Here is a 20,609-nt window from a genome sequence, read left to right on the forward strand (position 1 = left end):
TGTTAGTTCCTATAGGCATTATCACGTTAATATTGTTAACTCCAAGTTCATCTTATTTATGTCTGGTATAGCAGAGTAAACTTGTGAACATTGTGAACATTTCAAAAACTATTTGTTACTGCTGTCAAGCTGCTCCTTCTTGTTTATACTTGAATGGGTGATCACCACCCAAAAATGAAACCGATAAAACAAATTATTTATCATGTAACCCATATTATCTAAGTTTTAAAACAATAAGTGTTCAGTTAAAAGTTGAACTGCAGAAGAACTGTCCCCCCCTCATATTTTATTATTCAAATGATTATATCTTAATAGAATTACAAACTTATATTAAGACAAGTATATATTTTATATGAACACCAGTACAACCAGTACAAGTGACCTATAGAATATTGGTAATTGGCAAGGTTTTATAAGATTTTGTAGATACACAAGTCCTAAACAAAGAACATATTGAATTGTTTCCCAGCTCAAATTAGATTTGGAAAATCAAATTATTTATATTTATATTATTTATAACTTTAGTTAGTAACCAAACATTTAAATGGCACAACTCAACCAAAAATTGTAAAAATAAAAAACAAACAAACAAATTATACAGAATAGTTATTAATTATTTTAACTTTAAAATACTATTTACATTTTATTTTTAATATACTTCAATAATTTATACTTACTTTGATTAATATATTTTTTACACATTTGATTATCTACAACAGGAATTTTTTAAATCATCATATAAAAAAATAATAACAACGAAAGCGTTTATTTGTTCTTCAATTGACTGCATATCCATTCTAGCCCTTGATACAATCTGCAAGATAAATAGTATCAACATTTTTTTAAAGCTATATTACAATATTATTAATGTAATCACCTACCCTTCACCAGTCAACGCACAACAAGCTTGGATATGCCACTGTTGTTTCTTAATGGAAGTCAAGTTTAAATGTTTACTGATCTCTGCAGCAGTTAATGCACCTTTCATGTCTTGTTTGTTGGCATAAACAAGAATCGCAGCTGAAGATAGTTCATCATTGTTCAACACTTTATAAAGTTCTTCACGACTCAAATCCAGACGACTGCGATCTGTTGAGTCAATGACCACTATCACAAACTGAAACAAACATACAAGCAATATCATTAAGTGTCTACAACTGTTAATTACAACATATTTGAAACAGATAAAATTTCAACTATGTTGATAAATATACGAGTATTTCATCTGGATATTTTTTATAAACAAATCATAAGCAATTTTGATTTTCATCTTGTAAAATTAATTTATCATAAACCTTAAAATATGCTCATTGGTAGAATTTGTCTTAATTTTACCTTTCATTACAAATAATACTGTAAGTTAACATGTAATTATTATGCTACTCAATATTAAAGCGTTAGTGCGTAAATACCTACTATACTTATACAGTATTATAATTTAAATATAAAATATTATTTAGTATAGAACAAGTTTTTTTCAACACTTCCTGAATTGAATATGAAATAAATGAAGGTCAAAGCACAGCTCCTAAATATTTATTCTATCACTCTCGAGTCTTGATCCCTTATTAACAATTTATAAATATGACATGGCCAAATATAATTGGGAATCAGTACCTACTTAATCACACATTTATTAATTGAGAAGATATACCAATTATTAAATAATAGTTAGATCAACCACATAGAGAAAAAATGGCATCCATTACTAGGATATTGTGTTATATAATGTTGATGTATAATATTATACAATATATTCTGGCCAGCAACCAAATTAGAAAATAAATGATAACCTATACGTGCTTGATCTGACTATTGTTTTATCAACAATTATAATTTATAAATGATTTAGCAAATAGAATAATATATAAATTGCACTTAAGTAGAAATTAAAAATATAATGTAAGTACCTAATGTAAAAACAAAAAGTAATTTTTTTGAAAATAAAAAGGAATTAAAAAATTATAAAACCATTTTTTTTACTGTAAATATAAATGTTTAGAATATACATAGATACATAGCTTTGAAAAACTATCAAAACCATACAAAAATTTATAACACCAAATTTGAAATATATATGAATAATTATTTGAATAAGATTAACATAATAAAAATTTTAATACATTATATTAACATTTACACTACTACCAAACTGTAAATGATTTTATTTTTTCAAAAGATTTTTTGATACCGGTATTTTAGTAAGTTGGAGAGTACTAAGTATACATATATAGGTACTAAAAACAAGTCCTGACATTTTAGTTTATTTCTAACACAAGTCTAACATTAGGATTGAATATATTAAATAAATATTTAAATAGAATAACACAAATATTTGCAATTTTAGGTTTTTTCATTCCTATTACGGTAGATTATAGGTACCTATTATTATTATAATCTACTTTGATTCCTATGAAACTACATTTTTACAACCTTATTTATTATAAATAGATTTGTAATAAGGTGCCTCTTAATAACTTGCGTTAGGTATATTATATGAAATAGCAAAACGTACAATAAATTTAAAATATTTTTCTGATATATACTTAGTTTAGTAGGTAAAACTGAAATGTCTATAACTTATCTTCATAATCTTGCTGTTCTAAACAACTAACATCTTTTTTTAGTAAGCTATTATTAGTAAATACTCTTTAAGAGGATGCTACCCATGCGTTTATTATCTGCATTTTATAAACATACAACAATATTGACCTATTATTAAACTTTTAGGTAAGAACATTATTTGTGTTTAAGCATTTTTATTATTGTTATAATATAATTTTTATAAGATGGAGATAAAAAATGCATGCGTAGCATCCTCTTAAAGGTCAATTCACTCTAATATCAAAACTAAAAGCACTCTATTGAAACCAGTGAACAAAAATTTGCTATATCATACACTCATACGTGTATATGACAAAGTCAAAAAATGCATAAGTAGCATCCTCTTAATATCTATCTTAAAAACATGATTATACCTACTATTGTAATTACAAAAGAAATTTAACATTATAAACACCTACTCACCTATGAAAAATATTTACATATTATTAAAATTATCTCAAGATTGAAAGCGGAGTTTATGGCTTAATGTATACCTCAGTGTTGCAATAGTAGGTGGACCAAGCAGCTCTGAGGGACTGCTGTCCACCCAGATCCCACATTATGAAATGTATATTATTCCATATAACTTCTTCAACGTTTGAGCCAATAGTCGGTGAAGTATGTACGACTTCGTTCATTAGGAACTGATACAATATGGTAGTCTTGCCCGCATTGTCCAGGCCAATGATGACGATTTTGTGCTCTGCAACAATACAAAAACATTAAATTATTAGACATTTGAATTGGCAGTCGTGTGGCGACGGCGTTTAAAAACATTTACCTTCGGTGCCGAAGTAACTCCATATTTTTGAAAACAGGAGGCCCATGGTGACTGTGGGTAAGCCGAATTGATAGGGGTGCTGCGGACAAATGTCACCAGAGCGAAAAATTAAAAAAAATCAGAAATTCATCGACAGCGTGAGCTGCTAATCGAGGCGTAGGTACTACAATTATTATACAACCGCTTGACTATGTTGGATGGACAGGCAGGCAGTCAAGAGTACGCCTCGATTTCGGACCCGTTCCCACGCTGTACGTAGGTACTACAACTATACACATCCGCTCTACTGCTGTCGTAAGCAGATGACATAGGGTACATACCTATACACTCACCGATCTCCAGCCGCAGACCACAGAAGAAGGTAAGTGCGTGTTTCGTCGCCTCTTTCGCTTCGACGTCCGGGTGCACGACGAAAACCCGCGAACGACGATATAGCGCGCGCTAAGATAATATCACAGCACCAGTGGGAGCGAGACGACAACCGTCACCGCTGCAACTGACCGTAATATACTAATAGGTATTGTCCTTATTATTATATTTTATCCGACGTCGTGTACTCGCTCGCGGAATACGCACACGCACGGCGGACGCGTAAAATATCGTACCGCAGCGGGTGTCGGGTTTCAGCTGGTCGCGACGCACGTTCGGCACCTCCGAGGTACGGAGGTCATAGCTGCCGCTGCCGTTGCTGCTGACTTCGATGCCGCCGCCTCCGCCGCACTAATTTTCACGGCCGTCGTTTGGGCTGCAGGTGGTGCAGTGCGCGACCACATCTATGACGTTAATATAATAATAATGAGAATTGAGAAAACGACCGACCGACCGACCGACTGACCGACTGACTGAGACTGACGGACGAGAACGTCGAGAACGCACTGCCGGACAACACTAATAGATGGCTGGACGGCAGGGGAACGCGACCGGACGGGATCGCGGTGACTCGTTTTCACACTTTTACAGGAGAGTAGGGAAAATGCAATATTTTAACAATTAATATTTAACGCTGTGACATGTTAATTGTTAATAATAATTAATAAGTGTAGTTGTTAAAACAACAACAACAATAACAACACATAACAGGCATACGCGGTTTATACCAGTATACCACTAAGTCCGACGGGTCACCTACGGTGATAACCTTTGCACGCTACTAGACGGATTCAGCTGCAAACGCGCCTGTTTGAGCGCCACTGTTTGTACGAGGTTGATCGCTGGTGGTTGAAAGTGAAAGTGGTGTTTGGTGCCTTGGTGGGGCGATTAATGGGAGCATAATACAGAAAAACTAATAATTATTATTCTTTGTTCGACTTCGTGCGTTATCGCTACGGTCTCCTTCTACCAGTCTGCTCGTCTTCGACATATTCTAGATAGATAACAGTACAAAATACTATTATTTGTTGGTGGTACAAATAAATTACCTCCTATTCTTATCTTTCTCGATTTTCTATGATTGATAACGTGCGTGGTGAGTTAACGCAACAGCTCCCATGTTTATGCACAGATCAGAATATTAGACGTAATAAAATTTACTATAAAATGAGATAGGACTTGTATACCTCATTAATTACATACCAATTACTATAGCTCCTATGTCCCTACTTCCTTGTAACTATTATATAATTATTACTTTTAAATTGTAATATTATTCTTTATTCTCATATACAATAGTGTTGTGTACAAGTATTAATAGTTGGTGCTCAATATTAATTATTAGATATACCTACCTAGCAATATTATAGTAGCTCTCATCTGTGGTTAGGTGCATGATCAAATATTATTTTAGTCACCTAAACAATAACTATCTAATACGTCACGACGTCACGTGTTCCCACGCTTATTAAATCATAAATATTAGGCTGTTATAATAAATTATAACAAGTGCTAGATATATCTTAATTCTTGGTACTAGGTACCTAAGAACGTCACGTCAATTATTAATAAATATGTTGGTTAGATAGGTAGGTGATACATTTTTTTCAATACTTATGTACCTACTATATAATATGTAGTACTGGACACTGGTACTTGGTAATAGGTATCTACTAGTGGTAGCAGTGGAGTACACACAGCACAGTTGAACACACGGGGGTTTTGGGTTTCCCCCCTTGGTATTTCTTTACAATATACCTATGCAGGGACGAACCGAAGAAGGGTCATGGGGGGGGAGGTGTTACACCCCCCCCAATCGGCAATATTTGATTTTCAGTCGGCAAAATGGAATTTATTTTCACCTGAATTAAACCAATTTTTTTAAGACGAGGAAATAAATTGTTTAAATGTTAATATTGTTTTAACTCAATATTTTCGTAATGAGTTATGGAGCGGATTCACAAAAGTATAGCGAGACTGCGGGAACGGCAGTCGGTACAAGATAAAAAAAACCTAATGAACGGCTCATAACCATAAGCGCCACTAGCGTGGAGGGGGGGGGCTTAGCCCCCCAAAACTTGTAATAGCACCCGCAAAATAAATTATTCATTTGTTTCCTAAAATATTAATAAATCTTTAAAAATTAAACTGTATTTCTTACTTTTTTTTTTGGGAATAAATGTAATTATCTAATTTTTATTTAAACTTTACAATTATTTTATATTGCCTATGATAAAATATGGTAAATATCATAAGCTGTATGCCTGTATTTGTTTGAAGGAAACGATTAATGTCGGTATATTACACTTGTAAAATCGACTTATAATAATAATAATAATTATTAATATTGAAATTTTGCTTATCTTTAAATATAAAGTCGATTTTATTATTGGTACAACTGCGTGTTGAAAAATTTTGAAAATGTTATAAAAAATTGCTTGTTAAAAATAAAGAAACACGTGTCTTTTTTTGTTTTAACGAAATTCCCTATCAACGATCCATAATTGTTAAAAAAAACCTGCGTACAATGACATAAGATACACTAGCTCTGTATATTTTTTGTATAGTAAAAAAATAATAAGTTAGGTATTTCTAAGTTTCAACTTCAAATTTAGTTCAAACTAAAAATTGAAACATAAGGTAGTAAAGAAATTATAAATTTATAGCATGTAACTAAAAATTACTTAATAGATAACAAACAATTTGAATTTCAAATTCTAGTCGTAAATTTTGAAGATTACACCCCCCCCCCCCCCCCATGATTTTTTTTTTGAGATCGTCCCTGTACCTATGCATAGATAAATAAAATGAGTACAATTTAAAAATTATTTCATTACATAATATTATATTGTATAACTTTTTTATGTAAACCCACCCATTGAAAATATATGTGTCCGCCAATCAGTGATAGCAGCTATACTACGATTTACGACCACGTTGCGTTATCTAATAGATACCTATCATGTACCTGCCTATTTGTATTCCTAAGCCTTATTTACCACGTTTATATATGCAGCAATGCAGCAGTTAATGCGCATTAGGGAGCGGGTTTATATGCACCTAAAATATCAAGATTAGATTTCGAATAAGATTTTAAGTTAATGCGAATGTTTTTTAGTCCATGTTTTATACTTTGTATTCCATGACCAAAACAATTCTAAAAATGTTTTTCAAAATTCCCGCGAAAAAATTAACTCGCATTAAAGCGTTTACATTCATTTCTTAATCCCGGAGTAAGAGTTAATTCGATTTGACGAACCGAATTAAATAATAAATGCACATTAGTTTAATGTGAATTAAAAAATAAAAATGCGTTTATATGCACCCAAATCCCGGATTAAATCAATGCGCAACGGGGTAATTAGCTGATATTCTGTTTTCCCCTAGACAGTTAAACTTCTTAGTAATTACGAGTCGACAAATTTTGAACATCCAACAAGATTTCACATCGTCTAACGATCGGTTTAGTCACAAATTTAAATTTTGGATTTTAATGGGTAAAAGTTTTAACAATAACTAATTAATGTTAAATATTCTTCTACTGGTTATAAGAAAGAAAAAGTGTTGTTTGAACTTTGAACTATATATAGGTGTGTGCACAGGGTGTGTCGAGTATAATAATAGGTATGCAGCTGCATATACCCAGCAACAAATTCTACATACTTTAAATTTTTAATTTATTTACAAATTATAATTATAATTTTTAATTACAGGTAAAATGTATAACAAAATAGGTAACTACTCTGCTGTAAAGTATAGGTAGGTCGTAGGTGTCGAGTGATATTGAGTAGATCACTGTAATAAATGTATTAAACTTGAATTCAATGATAAACCATTGTATACAAAATATTATAAATAAAAATAAAAAATGATTCTGAATGGTCTTACTTTTTACTATCCATAGTTGCCAAACAATAACAATTATTATAATAATATAATTATATTATTGTAATAATTATTTTTTCTAGTTTATATTCAATACCTACGTTTTTACTTTTTACCAACTAAAGAACAAACTAAATCATAGGCGGAGCCACGGGGCGTACAGGATATATGCAGCTGCACGCCCTAATCGCCCCGAAGGCTGCTTTAATTTAAATTTAATTTAATTAAGAAAAGTAAAATCCATAAATGGTTAATTTGGCTAAAATCTAATGATCATTATAAAAGCTTCAACCAATTTTTTTATGTCATTTAAGAGTTTGTAGTGATCCCAGTAACACGTTGTACTTCTGAGAGGTCTTTCTCTAAATTGACCCTAAATAAATTCAAATTGAGATATACCATGAAGCAAGACAGATTAAATGCTTTGATGATATTAACAGTAGAACAGGAAATGGCACTCAATGTTGATGCTGTAATAGACGATTTCAAGATAGCGGTAGATTTTAAGAGACGAATGTCTTTATAATATTTTTGAGTGAATTTTATTTATACCTACTATATAATAAACTATATAATTTTTTTATCTGTACTGGCATAGGTTATGCAGTTATATTTTTATACCATACTTAAATCTAAATTATTTTTAAATATTATTTTTAAAGTGACCATTAAGAACATTTTAGGGATTAGCCCCCCCCCTCCCCCTAATTGTGGTGGGCCGATTTAGATTCTGCATACGCTGAAGAACACTTCTGGCTCCGCCTATGAACTAAATACAATTTGCTATCAGAAATAAGTCCCTATCAAAGTGGACGATCAGCGCATTTTTTCTACTAGAAAGAATGACTACTTCAGACACCAAAAAAAACTCGCATCATTATAAAATCAATACATTGATATCGCAACACTAAATATTAAACAAAAAAAAAACACCATATTGTAAAACCACTAAAATTAAAAACGTTTTTCATTTCCCTGAATTTAATGTAACCGGATTGTAATTTTTTAAAGCCAATCCATGCACGCGATAGGTGAATATACAATTTCCAATTTTATATTACGAGGGGCACACATTGTTTACGATTTAAATATTTCGATAACTGTATTTGTATTTCGTATAATGTTAAATAGCCTTGGAAGTTTGAATACGATATTTTATCAAAAACGAATAACTGAGTCCTAACAGCTGCAAGCTGGGGAAACAGGAAAATGTATAGGTCTTCAGGTCTTCTATATATGTGGATTACCTTAGTGGCTTAGTATATATACTTACTTATTAACTCTATATTTGTACGTAAAATGTAATGTTATGCGGTCCCTCACAAAATTAAATTGACATAATTAAAATATGAAAGTCTATTTTCTTTTTAATTTTGACAAACAGTACTTATTTCACTTTAAAACGATTTAAGCCACGCCAAATTTGACATGGATATAGTATAGTTTAACACTATAATATACCTAATTAAATAGAAATATCGAAAAAATTAACCGATTTGAGTATTTTTCGGTTATCAAACAATAAACATTCAAACGACCAATTCACCAATGACTGTACGGCATACACGACAAACGTATTCAATTTATTTGTCTTTGATCTTCCGCTGAAGTCTGAAGATGATACAAATTGAGTTGCGTTATAAAATAATATATACATAATAGATATATGACTTCAGAGTGTCCTTGTTCCATTAACAGCACAGTATCTAAACGCACGGTTCCGGTTTCTTGGAGCTGCGAGAAAGTGGAAAACTGTGAAAGTGCTGTACTATATTATAACAATATAAAATATAATATACCTACGCGTATAATACATTAATACGTAGGTATATTAATAATTATAGTAATCGTAATGGTGCATTGCAGGTGTATGATCGGCTCGAATTCACTTGAAAAACTACATAAGAATTCAGAGGCACCGAACCTACATAGTATTGTGCACTTCTTCAAAGTTGTTCCTTCTTAAAAACTTATAACAGCCATTTTGCGTTCAGCAGAAACAATTTTGTTTCATGAATCATGATTGCAGAACGTCATCAATTTTTCTTAATTTTATCGGATTTTTGAATTGTCTAACACTCTAACGGGAAGAATCATTAATCAAGGCTTAAATTGGCACAAAATGGCAAAAGCTAAATTGTGATTCTTTTTTTCAATTTAAGATATGCATGCAGTGTTGGCACTTCGTTCATTCATTTACCAAACCAAAAATGTGTTTATATTTAAAACAAAATTTTATAGGTAAATAATAAGAACTACGAATATTACTGATCTAAAGGTATCGATGTAGGTTCGCGGATACGCAGGGACCTATAGTTGTCATATGGTATATTACGTGCCTGGTAATTGGGTAAAATTCTCACCACTACAGTACCTACCTGTCTATCCTATATAATATAACCTTGTTCATTATTGTTATTTGTTGACTTAATATATTATATATAGGTGCGTTATATCTATTATACATATATAAATATAACCTATAATAATATAGAAATATAGAATAATTTATTACATTTTAAATAAGTTGCCTAACGTATATTAAACCATTTCCGTATACATATCATGGTATTTGAAGGAGCTGGTTCCCAAGGTTTCGATTTTTTTTTTGTCACTCACAATGATTCTCCGTTATACAGTATAGTAGTATACACTATACATGAATATATTATATACATTAGGTATGGATTACATTTGTTAAACGCAGATGAAGGCATGAAACATTACCTACGCCTATACATAATAATATGTATAGGTAGATATAATAATAATATAAATAGCTGTAAAAATCAAACGCCCACAACTTCAATAAAAGTTTTTAACTAGTTATTTTAAAATCAACGATATATATTATGGATAGGTATTTCCTATTATTTATTAGTACAGTTATAATATTAGTAAGTATGTGACTACCTAGTTTGATAAGTAATGACTATAGTGAGTGAATAGTGATGAGTATGGTTCGGGACTTATTGCACACAAATTGTAGGAAATATGCATGCACATATGCACTTAAAATAACCAAAATATGTAACTAACAATTTTTTTTAAATAAAATTAAAAAATTTGATTTATTCATTTAAATGTAGACAATTTTTTGTAATTAGTTATTTTTTGACAACAATAACACTATCGTAATGTTAAATTAAAAACTTGCTTGTTACCGATAAATTAAATAAATAATAATTTGATAATAAAAAATATGACTAAGTTTTTTAGATTCTGATTGGAGCGATGAATGTATTGATTTTACAATGATGTATGTTTTTTAATTTATTTATTTTTTCAGATTCTGAGCGGAGCGATGAATGCATTGATATTACAATGATGTGTTTTTTTAAATTTTTTGTTGTGTCTGTCATCACTAGGGCTCGGATTTATATGTATTTATATAACCAAAGTATGTATTTATACAACAAAAATATGTACTCAAATATGTGCTAAAGAATTCAAAATATGTATTATCAAAAAAAAATAATAATAACAATTAATAATATAATAAAATGAAATAAAAAATGTATATTTATCTAATTATATTGATTACAATTAATAACATTCATTTTTAAATTTTCGAATTCAAAAGATCGTCAATTTAATATATAGTCATGATAACCTTTCAATAATTCTGAACTCTGAAGAAAAGACATTAAAACAGTATAATTGTCTAAATATGTGAGAAAAAATTGAATAGTTGTGAAATATGTAAAAACAGGTATTTATGACAAAATATGTAAAAATATGTAAAATCAAATATAGCTCGTTTTATCAAAAATCTTGTGAAACAAATTTATCACTTGCCGAAATTAGTTTATCATGTCGCAGAGAAAATATGTATTTACATATAAATCCCGAGCCCTAGTCATCATATTTTAGGATAGTAAAAGTGCTTGGATTTTCTTCAACAGTATCTTTTCTGATGGGAAAGTGAATTTAGTTGATACTTTAATACAGTAATATCATAGAACATTGTTCTATGGTAATATCTACTTTATACGGGGTACTATGTTTTAGGTCACTGGTCCACGTACTTACCTACAAGTTACAACCAATATAATAATATAAAAACAATGATTGCAGACTTCAGTAAGTATATTGTCAGTTGTCACTATCATATTGTAATGATTGTAATTATTATGTTTTATAGATACTAATTATTTGACAATTTCATTTGGAATCGGTGATGGATTATCTATCATTGACGTTAAATAAATAATTAGGTATATTGATCAATAAATAAATATCCAGAAATCGTCTACACACATACATATCTAATATTGATATATTTAATATTGCTAACCCTGTAGAATTACTAATTAGTCTACAGATAGACGATGGACGTAAATATCTACATAATTTACATTTACATTCAGGCATTCATCATAATAATCTAGACCTCTTAACCTTTATAAACGAAATAGTAATCTCATAGATTATCAAGTTTGTCTGGTTATATTTGTATGCGATGTTTAAAATATCGAGTTAAAAAAAATTGTTCACGTGGTAATAATTATATTACCAAGTAGATATTTACTACAATTAGGTTTTTGAATAAATAATAATCCATAAAAATTAGGATTAGGCAATGTTTGTGCAATAATAATATTTTAGTTGTTACTATAATATGTCTTGTATAATATTATTACGTTGTAACTTAATGTAGTTGACGAATGTAACTTATTGTGAGAGTCAAGACACGTATTTCGGGTATATGAGTATAATATTTAACAGTATTATATTATATTGTCATCAATTGCATATTCTTCGGCTGCCTACAACTGTCTCGTCATCACCGAGCTTAATGCAGCTTAATGCCTATAATTAATTATATCATTATTATTGATATGGCCTATATAGTGACGCCCGCAGCAAAGCACGAACAACGATGGATTATAATTGTAATGATTATAATTGTTTTAACCACTAAACGTACGTTATTTAAAGAGTGAATATTTAGTATTTATTTATTTTATTTATCATGTTAGATATAATATTATCTCTTACACAAATAATTCATCGTTTAAGTTAGACATGTCATAATCTAATGTAGATTAGGTACCGCTGAAATATAGGAATCGTAATGTAAGCCGAGTTGTTGTCTAAATGTCATCATGCAATACAATATAATAAGAAAAGAAAATATTACAAGGTACTAGGTAGGTATTATCTTAAAACACGGTCGTATAATGTTACAATAATTATTATATTTTTTTCAACATTTTTTCAACGATTTCATTGTACAAAAATTCCGTGTATATTAATTGAATAATTACACCATACAATATTATATTTTAATTATAATATATTAGGTTATATAAGTTATATTACTATATAATAAGGGCAAAGCATACTGTGTACACAGTATACCACAAGTCCACAAATAACACGGTACAATTCATTGACTTTTTGTTTTTGAAACGTCTGTAATAAATCGTTTAAATACTCTTTTCTTGTGTAATATAATATATATTATGTGACCACTCAGGATAAAATGGGGGGGGGGGCATTTATAGCGTACGGGTACGGTTATGTAACACAAATACATAATATATAATATTATATTACAATGTCTTATATATCTGTAAAACAAAAACAACTGCAACGATTGGGTATAGCCTATATTGTTATCGTAGGTATATCGTATAATATGCGATGATAATATTATAATACATTATTATAGTTATAATATTATGAACTAAAAAAGAAGAAAGTCTTCTTAAAATCCTGCTCATTTTCGGACGGTGGTTTTTTACCTAATTTTCTATTATTGCATTACACTCACAGTTAACAACAGTCAACAGCAGTCCACAGTAATATAGGATAAATCTGTTTTTAATGACCACACTTTTAATGGATCATTATTCATAGTCGTCTGACATCGATTGAGGTTAAATATTATTATATTAGGTACCTATCTTTTGTATTTTTACTGTGAACTCACTAGGTACTGCAGAGTTTACATTGCAAAAAAAGTTTGGGCTTGAAAAAAAATACTTTACGATCGCAGGTACAACTTACAAGCAGTTTATAGAGATCGGTGATTCTTAAACCAGTGAACGTGGAACATAGGGGTGCTACATTTTTTCATTATGAACTTAAAGTGTTCCGTCAACATTTAAATCCGTGAAAAAAAAACGTTTATTGAGAAGAAGAATTTTTAGTTTCATCGTCTTTGCTTGTACAGTTGCACCCACTATACAATTACATAATTTTATATTGGCTGATATATAAACTGTTATGTATACCTCTACATATAATTTTAAATTGGAGCAAGTTGACCTTAAGTGGCAGGTAAATAATTATGTTAATTTTTTTTACAGACAATCTTCGCTCTTCGGTTTACCAAGATTAAAATATGGTAATTTATTGGTTTCTTAATAGTCAGAATTTTATGTTTTAAAAATAATTTATGCTGGTTTGTCAATTTCGTAATCTTGTCTCTGCTTGGTTGGGGCAATATTACATTTAAATAAGGTTATAATGGATTAATATTTAAGTTATGTTGAATACAATTTTGTAAATATCAAATAAACCTTTTTAAATAACACTATTTAGTATATAATATTTAAGTAACCAAATACTTTTCTACTTAAGATTTTGGAAAACTGCAGTAGACACATTATTGCTTACGTCCTTCGCGTACTAAATACTAATTATTAGTAATTGTTGTGCAATAAGCAAACAATTAACAAATAATAAGACGAGCACATATTTTATTATTATATAATAATTTACACATAAATATCAATATATTTCTTAATGTTTTCGAGAAATGAGAATTATAACTACATTTCTAAATACATTATAAAACAAAACTAATCAACTTGTCCCACACGACAATAATTTCAACGTGCTCCCCCCTACTGTTTTATTTTATGACTGCAATAATCGTATACAATTATGAGTGTTCTGTGATTCTGAAGTGTTTAAGAACTACTGATATAGAGGAATTTATTGTTGTACCTATGTAGCATGTATATTGTATAGGTACAGCCGTACAGGAGTACAGGACGATTCACCAAAAATGCTCACCAGCATTTATTCCTATAATTACCTATATTATGAATTAATTCATACTCTGACTTTTAGATTTTTTAACTTTTAAGTTGGTATGCTAAAGTCAGCCTATGATATTACTAAGTATATTTGATGATATTATTAATCTACCTGCATTTACAACCTATGAGGAATTTTGTATTACCTCAAATTATGTAAAAAAAAAAAATGCAGGCATTTAGTTAAAATAATAATTTGTTCACCTTTAAGCCCAAAAAACCATTTATATATTTTATAAGCCATTTATAGATTGAATTTATTATGAAAGCGATAAAGGACTTTTTTGATTGAGACTACATGCAGAGGGAACGCTGTGGGGGATTTTCCGGTTGATGTTTATTATTATATATTTTTATATTTTGTGAACACATATATACAAAGATACATGTACAATGTACATATTATGCCTATACAACAAGGACGTTGCAATATTTTATAAATTTCAACAAAAGTTTATTTCGCGTTGAGTGGCCTCAATATATCAATAATATGTTATAGACTTATAGCACCAGCCATTATAGTAAATAGTATTATACTATTATAGTAATAAGTACTAAAACAACTAACAATTCAAGCATAAAATATAACATATATATATATTTATTATATTATACTATACATGGCTACATACATTTTCAATGTATTTTATATTTTTATGTATAGGTACCATTATTGTATACCATTATACGTCACCACTTACCACTATAAACATTGAAACAGATACTATAATATATTTATACATCGATATCAGTATATGACGTATAAATAAATATATATATTTTTTATTTAAATATTTATTATAACCACCTCCTCCTCCCCTAAAATTTCTTTTTCCTACAAAAAAATCATATATACCTACCACTATTGTCTATTTTCATACACACAGATCAATATTGTTGGTCATTTTTAATAGATATAAAATAAATTGTTGAATATGACAAAGACGTCGACAATCATGGTTTCAGTTTTTTTTTTTTTGACTGATTTAGAACATTCCACGTTTATTACAGTCCGTTGCCTGTGGAGGTGCTCTATAGATGACCAGGTTAAACACTGTAAATGTAAACTAAATTTGAGACTAACTATAATTTGGTGTGTAAAAAACTGTTTAGAAAAAAATAATATAAATTATTTACCGATGTAAAACCTTAACCGAACTAAAATCCTGCGTACGGTACTGCAGTGGCACTAAAAGAGATACATTTTAGTGTTATTATAATATGCACTTAAAAACGTCAACATATGCGCTATAATTATTCCATATCACTAAAAAAAGGGGAATAATATCAAAATGCGAGTTTTCGATAAATTCTAATTCTAATTTTCGACATTATTGATGAACAAATATAAATAAAATTCAACAAAATGTGTTTGACTCCATTCGACCATTCATCGTATGAATATATTTATATATACGATATAGTTTAGGATCTTAACATTAATAATTTAGTTGGTAATAGCAACGCTGCGTCGCTGCATAATTATAAATTCGTTTAACTAAAATATATATGCCATATAATATGACACATATTTTGCGTTTTATCAATCTATTTTTCAATACGGTCTTGTGACAATGATATAAACAATTTACAACTAAATATAAATTGCATTATAAGAATAATCTTAAACAAAAATCCTTAGAATATTCAAGAAACCAAAATTATTAGCTTTTGGGTGTCTTACCAATAAGTCTATATACCTAGGTACTAAACAAAAAAATTCCTACCTATATTATAATATTCATAATTAAAAACTCATCTCATTTAAAAGTAATCAAATCAATTTTACTAATAGGTATTATAGAGAGCTTATGGTTTGCCTGTTAAATATTGTTAAAAATATTTTGCCGACTATCTAGGTCCAAATTTTTTTTAACCAAATGCCGATTACCTGCTTAAAAAAAGATATTCACTCCGGATTGTTTGATAGGAGAAAAATATTGTATAACTGGTTATTTTCTAATTTATAATTATTGAAAATAATTTTGTCTATAGAATAATTTTTGTTCGTGTATTATGTAAATAAAAAATAAAAAAATACCTAAAAATATAAACAAAAAAAATAACACTTTAAATTCAAAATAAGTAAAATATGACTTAACCCCGTTGGTATGCAAAAATTGGCAAAATAAAATGTCGTATACGACATTAGGGAAGTGTGAAACAAATTTGCATCTAAATTATTTGGATGTTCAAAGACAAAAAAAAATATGCGTTCCCTAAAACTTCCGAGCATTGCAGGTACCTATAATAGCCAATAGACAGTAGGCATAATACATATTATTGTGATACTCACAACTCAACAAATATTCACATAGTATTATGTTAGTACTTAGTATGTTACATGTATAATAGAAATATTATTATAGAATACACGACGAATGTATCATAACAAATTGAACACCTAAAAAAAACAAAAAATAATATGGCCTTCAAATAAGAGCAAACGATGGTCAATGTCACCGTTTCGTCAAGGAGAACGATAAGCTGTATCTGTAACCTGTATAGGAATTTGTATACAAATACGATAATAGGTAGGTAAACTAAATGTGTTTATAGTGACTATATAGTCATTGACTTTGATTATAATATTTATTTCAGAAGTCACGAATATAATATGTATACACGGGTACATATCTCAAAGTGAATAGTAGGAATAGTAGGAATAATAGGAACGTTAATGATCGTTTTTAATTGAGTTAAGTTGATAGAAAACATTTAAAAAAGTTGGAGGAATCAAAAGTTATCATAATTTTTTTTTAACTCAGTTAAGTTAAAAGTTATATGGAAACTTACAATTAACCTATTAAGTTGAGTTAAGTTATTTATTTTTTAAAATAAATAAATAGCCAGTAATATATGGTTAGTAAAAAGTAATTGTTTAATGTTTACGCAATATGTATCATCGTATACTGTTGGTCTGTTTAATATTATATATTTATCTTATAAGATCAGTATCTTCTTGTTAAGACTACTTTTCAAATGTATTCAAATACTTTTTTTTAAGTTCAATAAATGAATACCTAATTAATAATCAATAATTCAATCAATTCAATAACAAGTCTACTACCCACGCCATGAGGTACTATTATTAAATAGTTTCTTTAATCAAGCCAACCAAACCCTCTTATGTAACCCTCCATCTATTGTGCTTATTTTAAAAATATTTTATATATATTGTACAAATTAAAATAAATATGACATAAAAAAAAGTTCAATAACATTATTAACATTAATACCAAAACTTGTATTAAAATTATAAACTACTACCACAGTACCACCCATTAAATAAGAAGAAAGACTAATTAAAGATTCAAGATAAATGCCAATCCAACCAGTGGTGGTCAGTGTTTTGTATTCTTGTATGCCATGGTATAATACGGGAGTGAGGAGCCGACGGGGGTTTCAGTATTTACTCATTCTGTTATCTGCTTGTATTTTGGCGAAACCTTATTTATAAATTATGAGAAGTTAGAAACATTTTAAAGTAATATTGTAGAAACAAAATTAAGTATAGTAATTAAAATAATACATTCCAAAATATTAGTAATTGGAATTTAGAATAGACCACGAGAATTAAAAAAAGTATTTAGTATTTTAGAATAAAAATACAAACAAAAAGTATTTTTTAAGTATTTAAAATACATTGGTCAAAAAGTATTTAAATACGAGTATTTGAATACTTAACAAGACTGGTAACCTACTATAACTAGCACTATATGAATATTACACATACCTACCTAATGTGCCTACTGCCTATGAATCTATGGACTATGATGTATATAATATCCGATCTAGCGGCCGTATAAATAAGTAGCTACTCTGGTACTACTAAAAACCTTGTTCAAAATTACCAGTATTTACGATAATTAGGTAGATAGCAGGTATATCTCATGCTTATTACCTAATATTATATCCTTGTCGTTTGGTCAACGCATTATTATATGGGCACAATCGACAATCGTGTTCACACGTATATAGATATAGTTGATTTTCATTGTGTCTATGTATATATAATATTATATATTTATATAGGTATTACCTATATTATATATATATATAAAACAAGTCTCTTATACAGACATTTGTTTACCATAAGTTTATAAATAACAATAATATTTTAGGTGGTTATTTAATATATATATATTATACAAAGCCATATAGGTACAATTCGATATACTATATTGGTAGGTATGTAGAATGGTGCGTAACCTTGAAATCAGACTAAACAAATTTAAAAATAAATAACAATTCTTTATGATGTAGGTAAGTAAGTATTTCAATATATTTTTTTTTTCAAATATTCAGAAAAAAATAGTACTCATTGATTTAAATACCTACCTATCTAGGTATAAGACGTATCATAGGCGTGATGAATTTATTTAGGAGGGCTATAGCCTATTACGTTTTTAGTACACCACATAATATATTCTAAAAATATACGGGATGGGGAGGCTAAACATTTCCAGGGGGCTGTAGCTCCCTTAGACCCCCCCCCCCCCCCTTACCCATTCTATGCCTATGTTAGGTACGCATTTTGATAACAAAATAAAAGTACTACCTATTTACAATACTGTGCTGAATACTGATTTCATATTATTATTATTTAAAAGCCAACTCTGATATTATCGAATACTATATACTTAAATAATTAGATTGATTACAAGTGGTCATGTGTGGGTGGCGGGGAAAGGATGTGCGTATTTTTTTTTATAAATTTTTTTTTGGTTTGCTAACAATTAAGTCAATGTGTCGACGCCTGTTGTATATTATTTTATTCTGATACCTACCTACTGAATTAGTACCTTCTCAATAGGTAATAACTAATTACTATGTATTTTTTTTACTTCTTAAATTAATTGTTGCTGTGGTTTAATAGAGAACAAATAATAATAATTAGTAAAAATAGCATTTGTAGTGAGTTTAAATTTTAAATCTCATCGCCTACCTACCTATTACAACAGGTATTAATTATTCTATAAAGGCTATATAGGTAGTGAGTGCTCGGGAATTTATAGCATTGAAAATCATGAAAATATGCACAAAAAAATTTGCCTAAGTATAAAGCTGAATGAAAATATGCAGTTAAAATTGTATACAACCGTAAAAATAATATATAAATAAAAAAAAAACATTTTTACATTTCAAATGTACAACAAAAATGTGCTAATAGGTAGGTACTAATCAGTAAGAAAAAAATACTGAAAACACGATTCTACAAGCTATGAGAGCCGTCGATACGATACCTACAGACGTGCGAGCACGTAGTTAACTATATATAGCCGACAAAAACTGTTAAACAAAAAACCTGAGTGTTCCTAGTCAAATAATATATTATCTGTGTTTGATGATTGACAACTATAATTGATCTCATTAACAAACGGAAAATATTTTGATGATTTAATTAAAAATAGTTGTAGTTTACTGTTCCTAAATAAAAAAAGAAACGTACCTATTCCACATATTTTACCAAATGTAATACACATTATGCACATAACTGTTATTTTTAAAAAATGCAAAAATATGCAGTTTTTTATTGGTTTTTAGATTTATTACAGTTAATAGGTACCTACAACACGAAAAATATTTCTCTTTTGGATTACTTAGTACCTATTCAATAAAAATATATATTTCAATAGGTATACAATAATAACCTAACCCTAACTATACTATATTATCAAGTATAGGCAGTGGTCGGGAGTAGCGCACTACTTTATTTGTAGCGATTGACGTAGCGTCGCTACATTACGCCTTAGATAGCGAAACACTATAGCGCGCTAACCATGTTTAACCTAACCTAACCTACAATCTAATTGGTGATTATTAAAAACGAAGGAATCAATGGACTTTTGACAGTTTTCATGTCAACATTTAAAATAAATTACATCTATAGATATTTATTTTACTTCAACATGTTG

General features: G+C 29.2%; 1 protein-coding gene across 3 annotated transcripts; it reads right to left on the minus strand.

Annotated features, from left to right (window-relative positions):
- Positions 1 to 593: 593 nt before the first annotated feature.
- On the minus strand, positions 594 to 4,696 carry LOC132949562 (ADP-ribosylation factor-like protein 5A). Of its 3 annotated transcripts, XM_061020510.1 has the most exons (6): positions 4,221 to 4,694; positions 3,706 to 4,158; positions 3,386 to 3,464; positions 3,099 to 3,307; positions 882 to 1,117; positions 594 to 814 (listed from the first exon to the last, which is right to left on the minus strand). In XM_061020510.1, the coding sequence occupies exons 3-6, from the start codon at positions 3,429 to 3,431 to the stop codon at positions 766 to 768; spliced, it is 540 nt and encodes a 179-aa protein (XP_060876493.1). In that variant the 5' UTR covers positions 3,432 to 3,464; positions 3,706 to 4,158; positions 4,221 to 4,694; the 3' UTR covers positions 594 to 765. The 3 variants fall into 3 exon arrangements, with proteins under 3 accessions (XP_060876493.1, XP_060876494.1, XP_060876490.1); XM_061020511.1 differs by having other exon boundaries at positions 3,718 to 4,696; XM_061020507.1 differs by having other exon boundaries at positions 3,706 to 4,694.
- Positions 4,697 to 20,609: the final 15,913 nt, after the last annotated feature.

The sequence above is a fragment of the Metopolophium dirhodum genome, chromosome 7 (assembly GCF_019925205.1).
Source record: "Metopolophium dirhodum isolate CAU chromosome 7, ASM1992520v1, whole genome shotgun sequence".
NCBI classification, from domain to species: Eukaryota; Metazoa; Arthropoda; class Insecta; order Hemiptera; family Aphididae; genus Metopolophium; species Metopolophium dirhodum.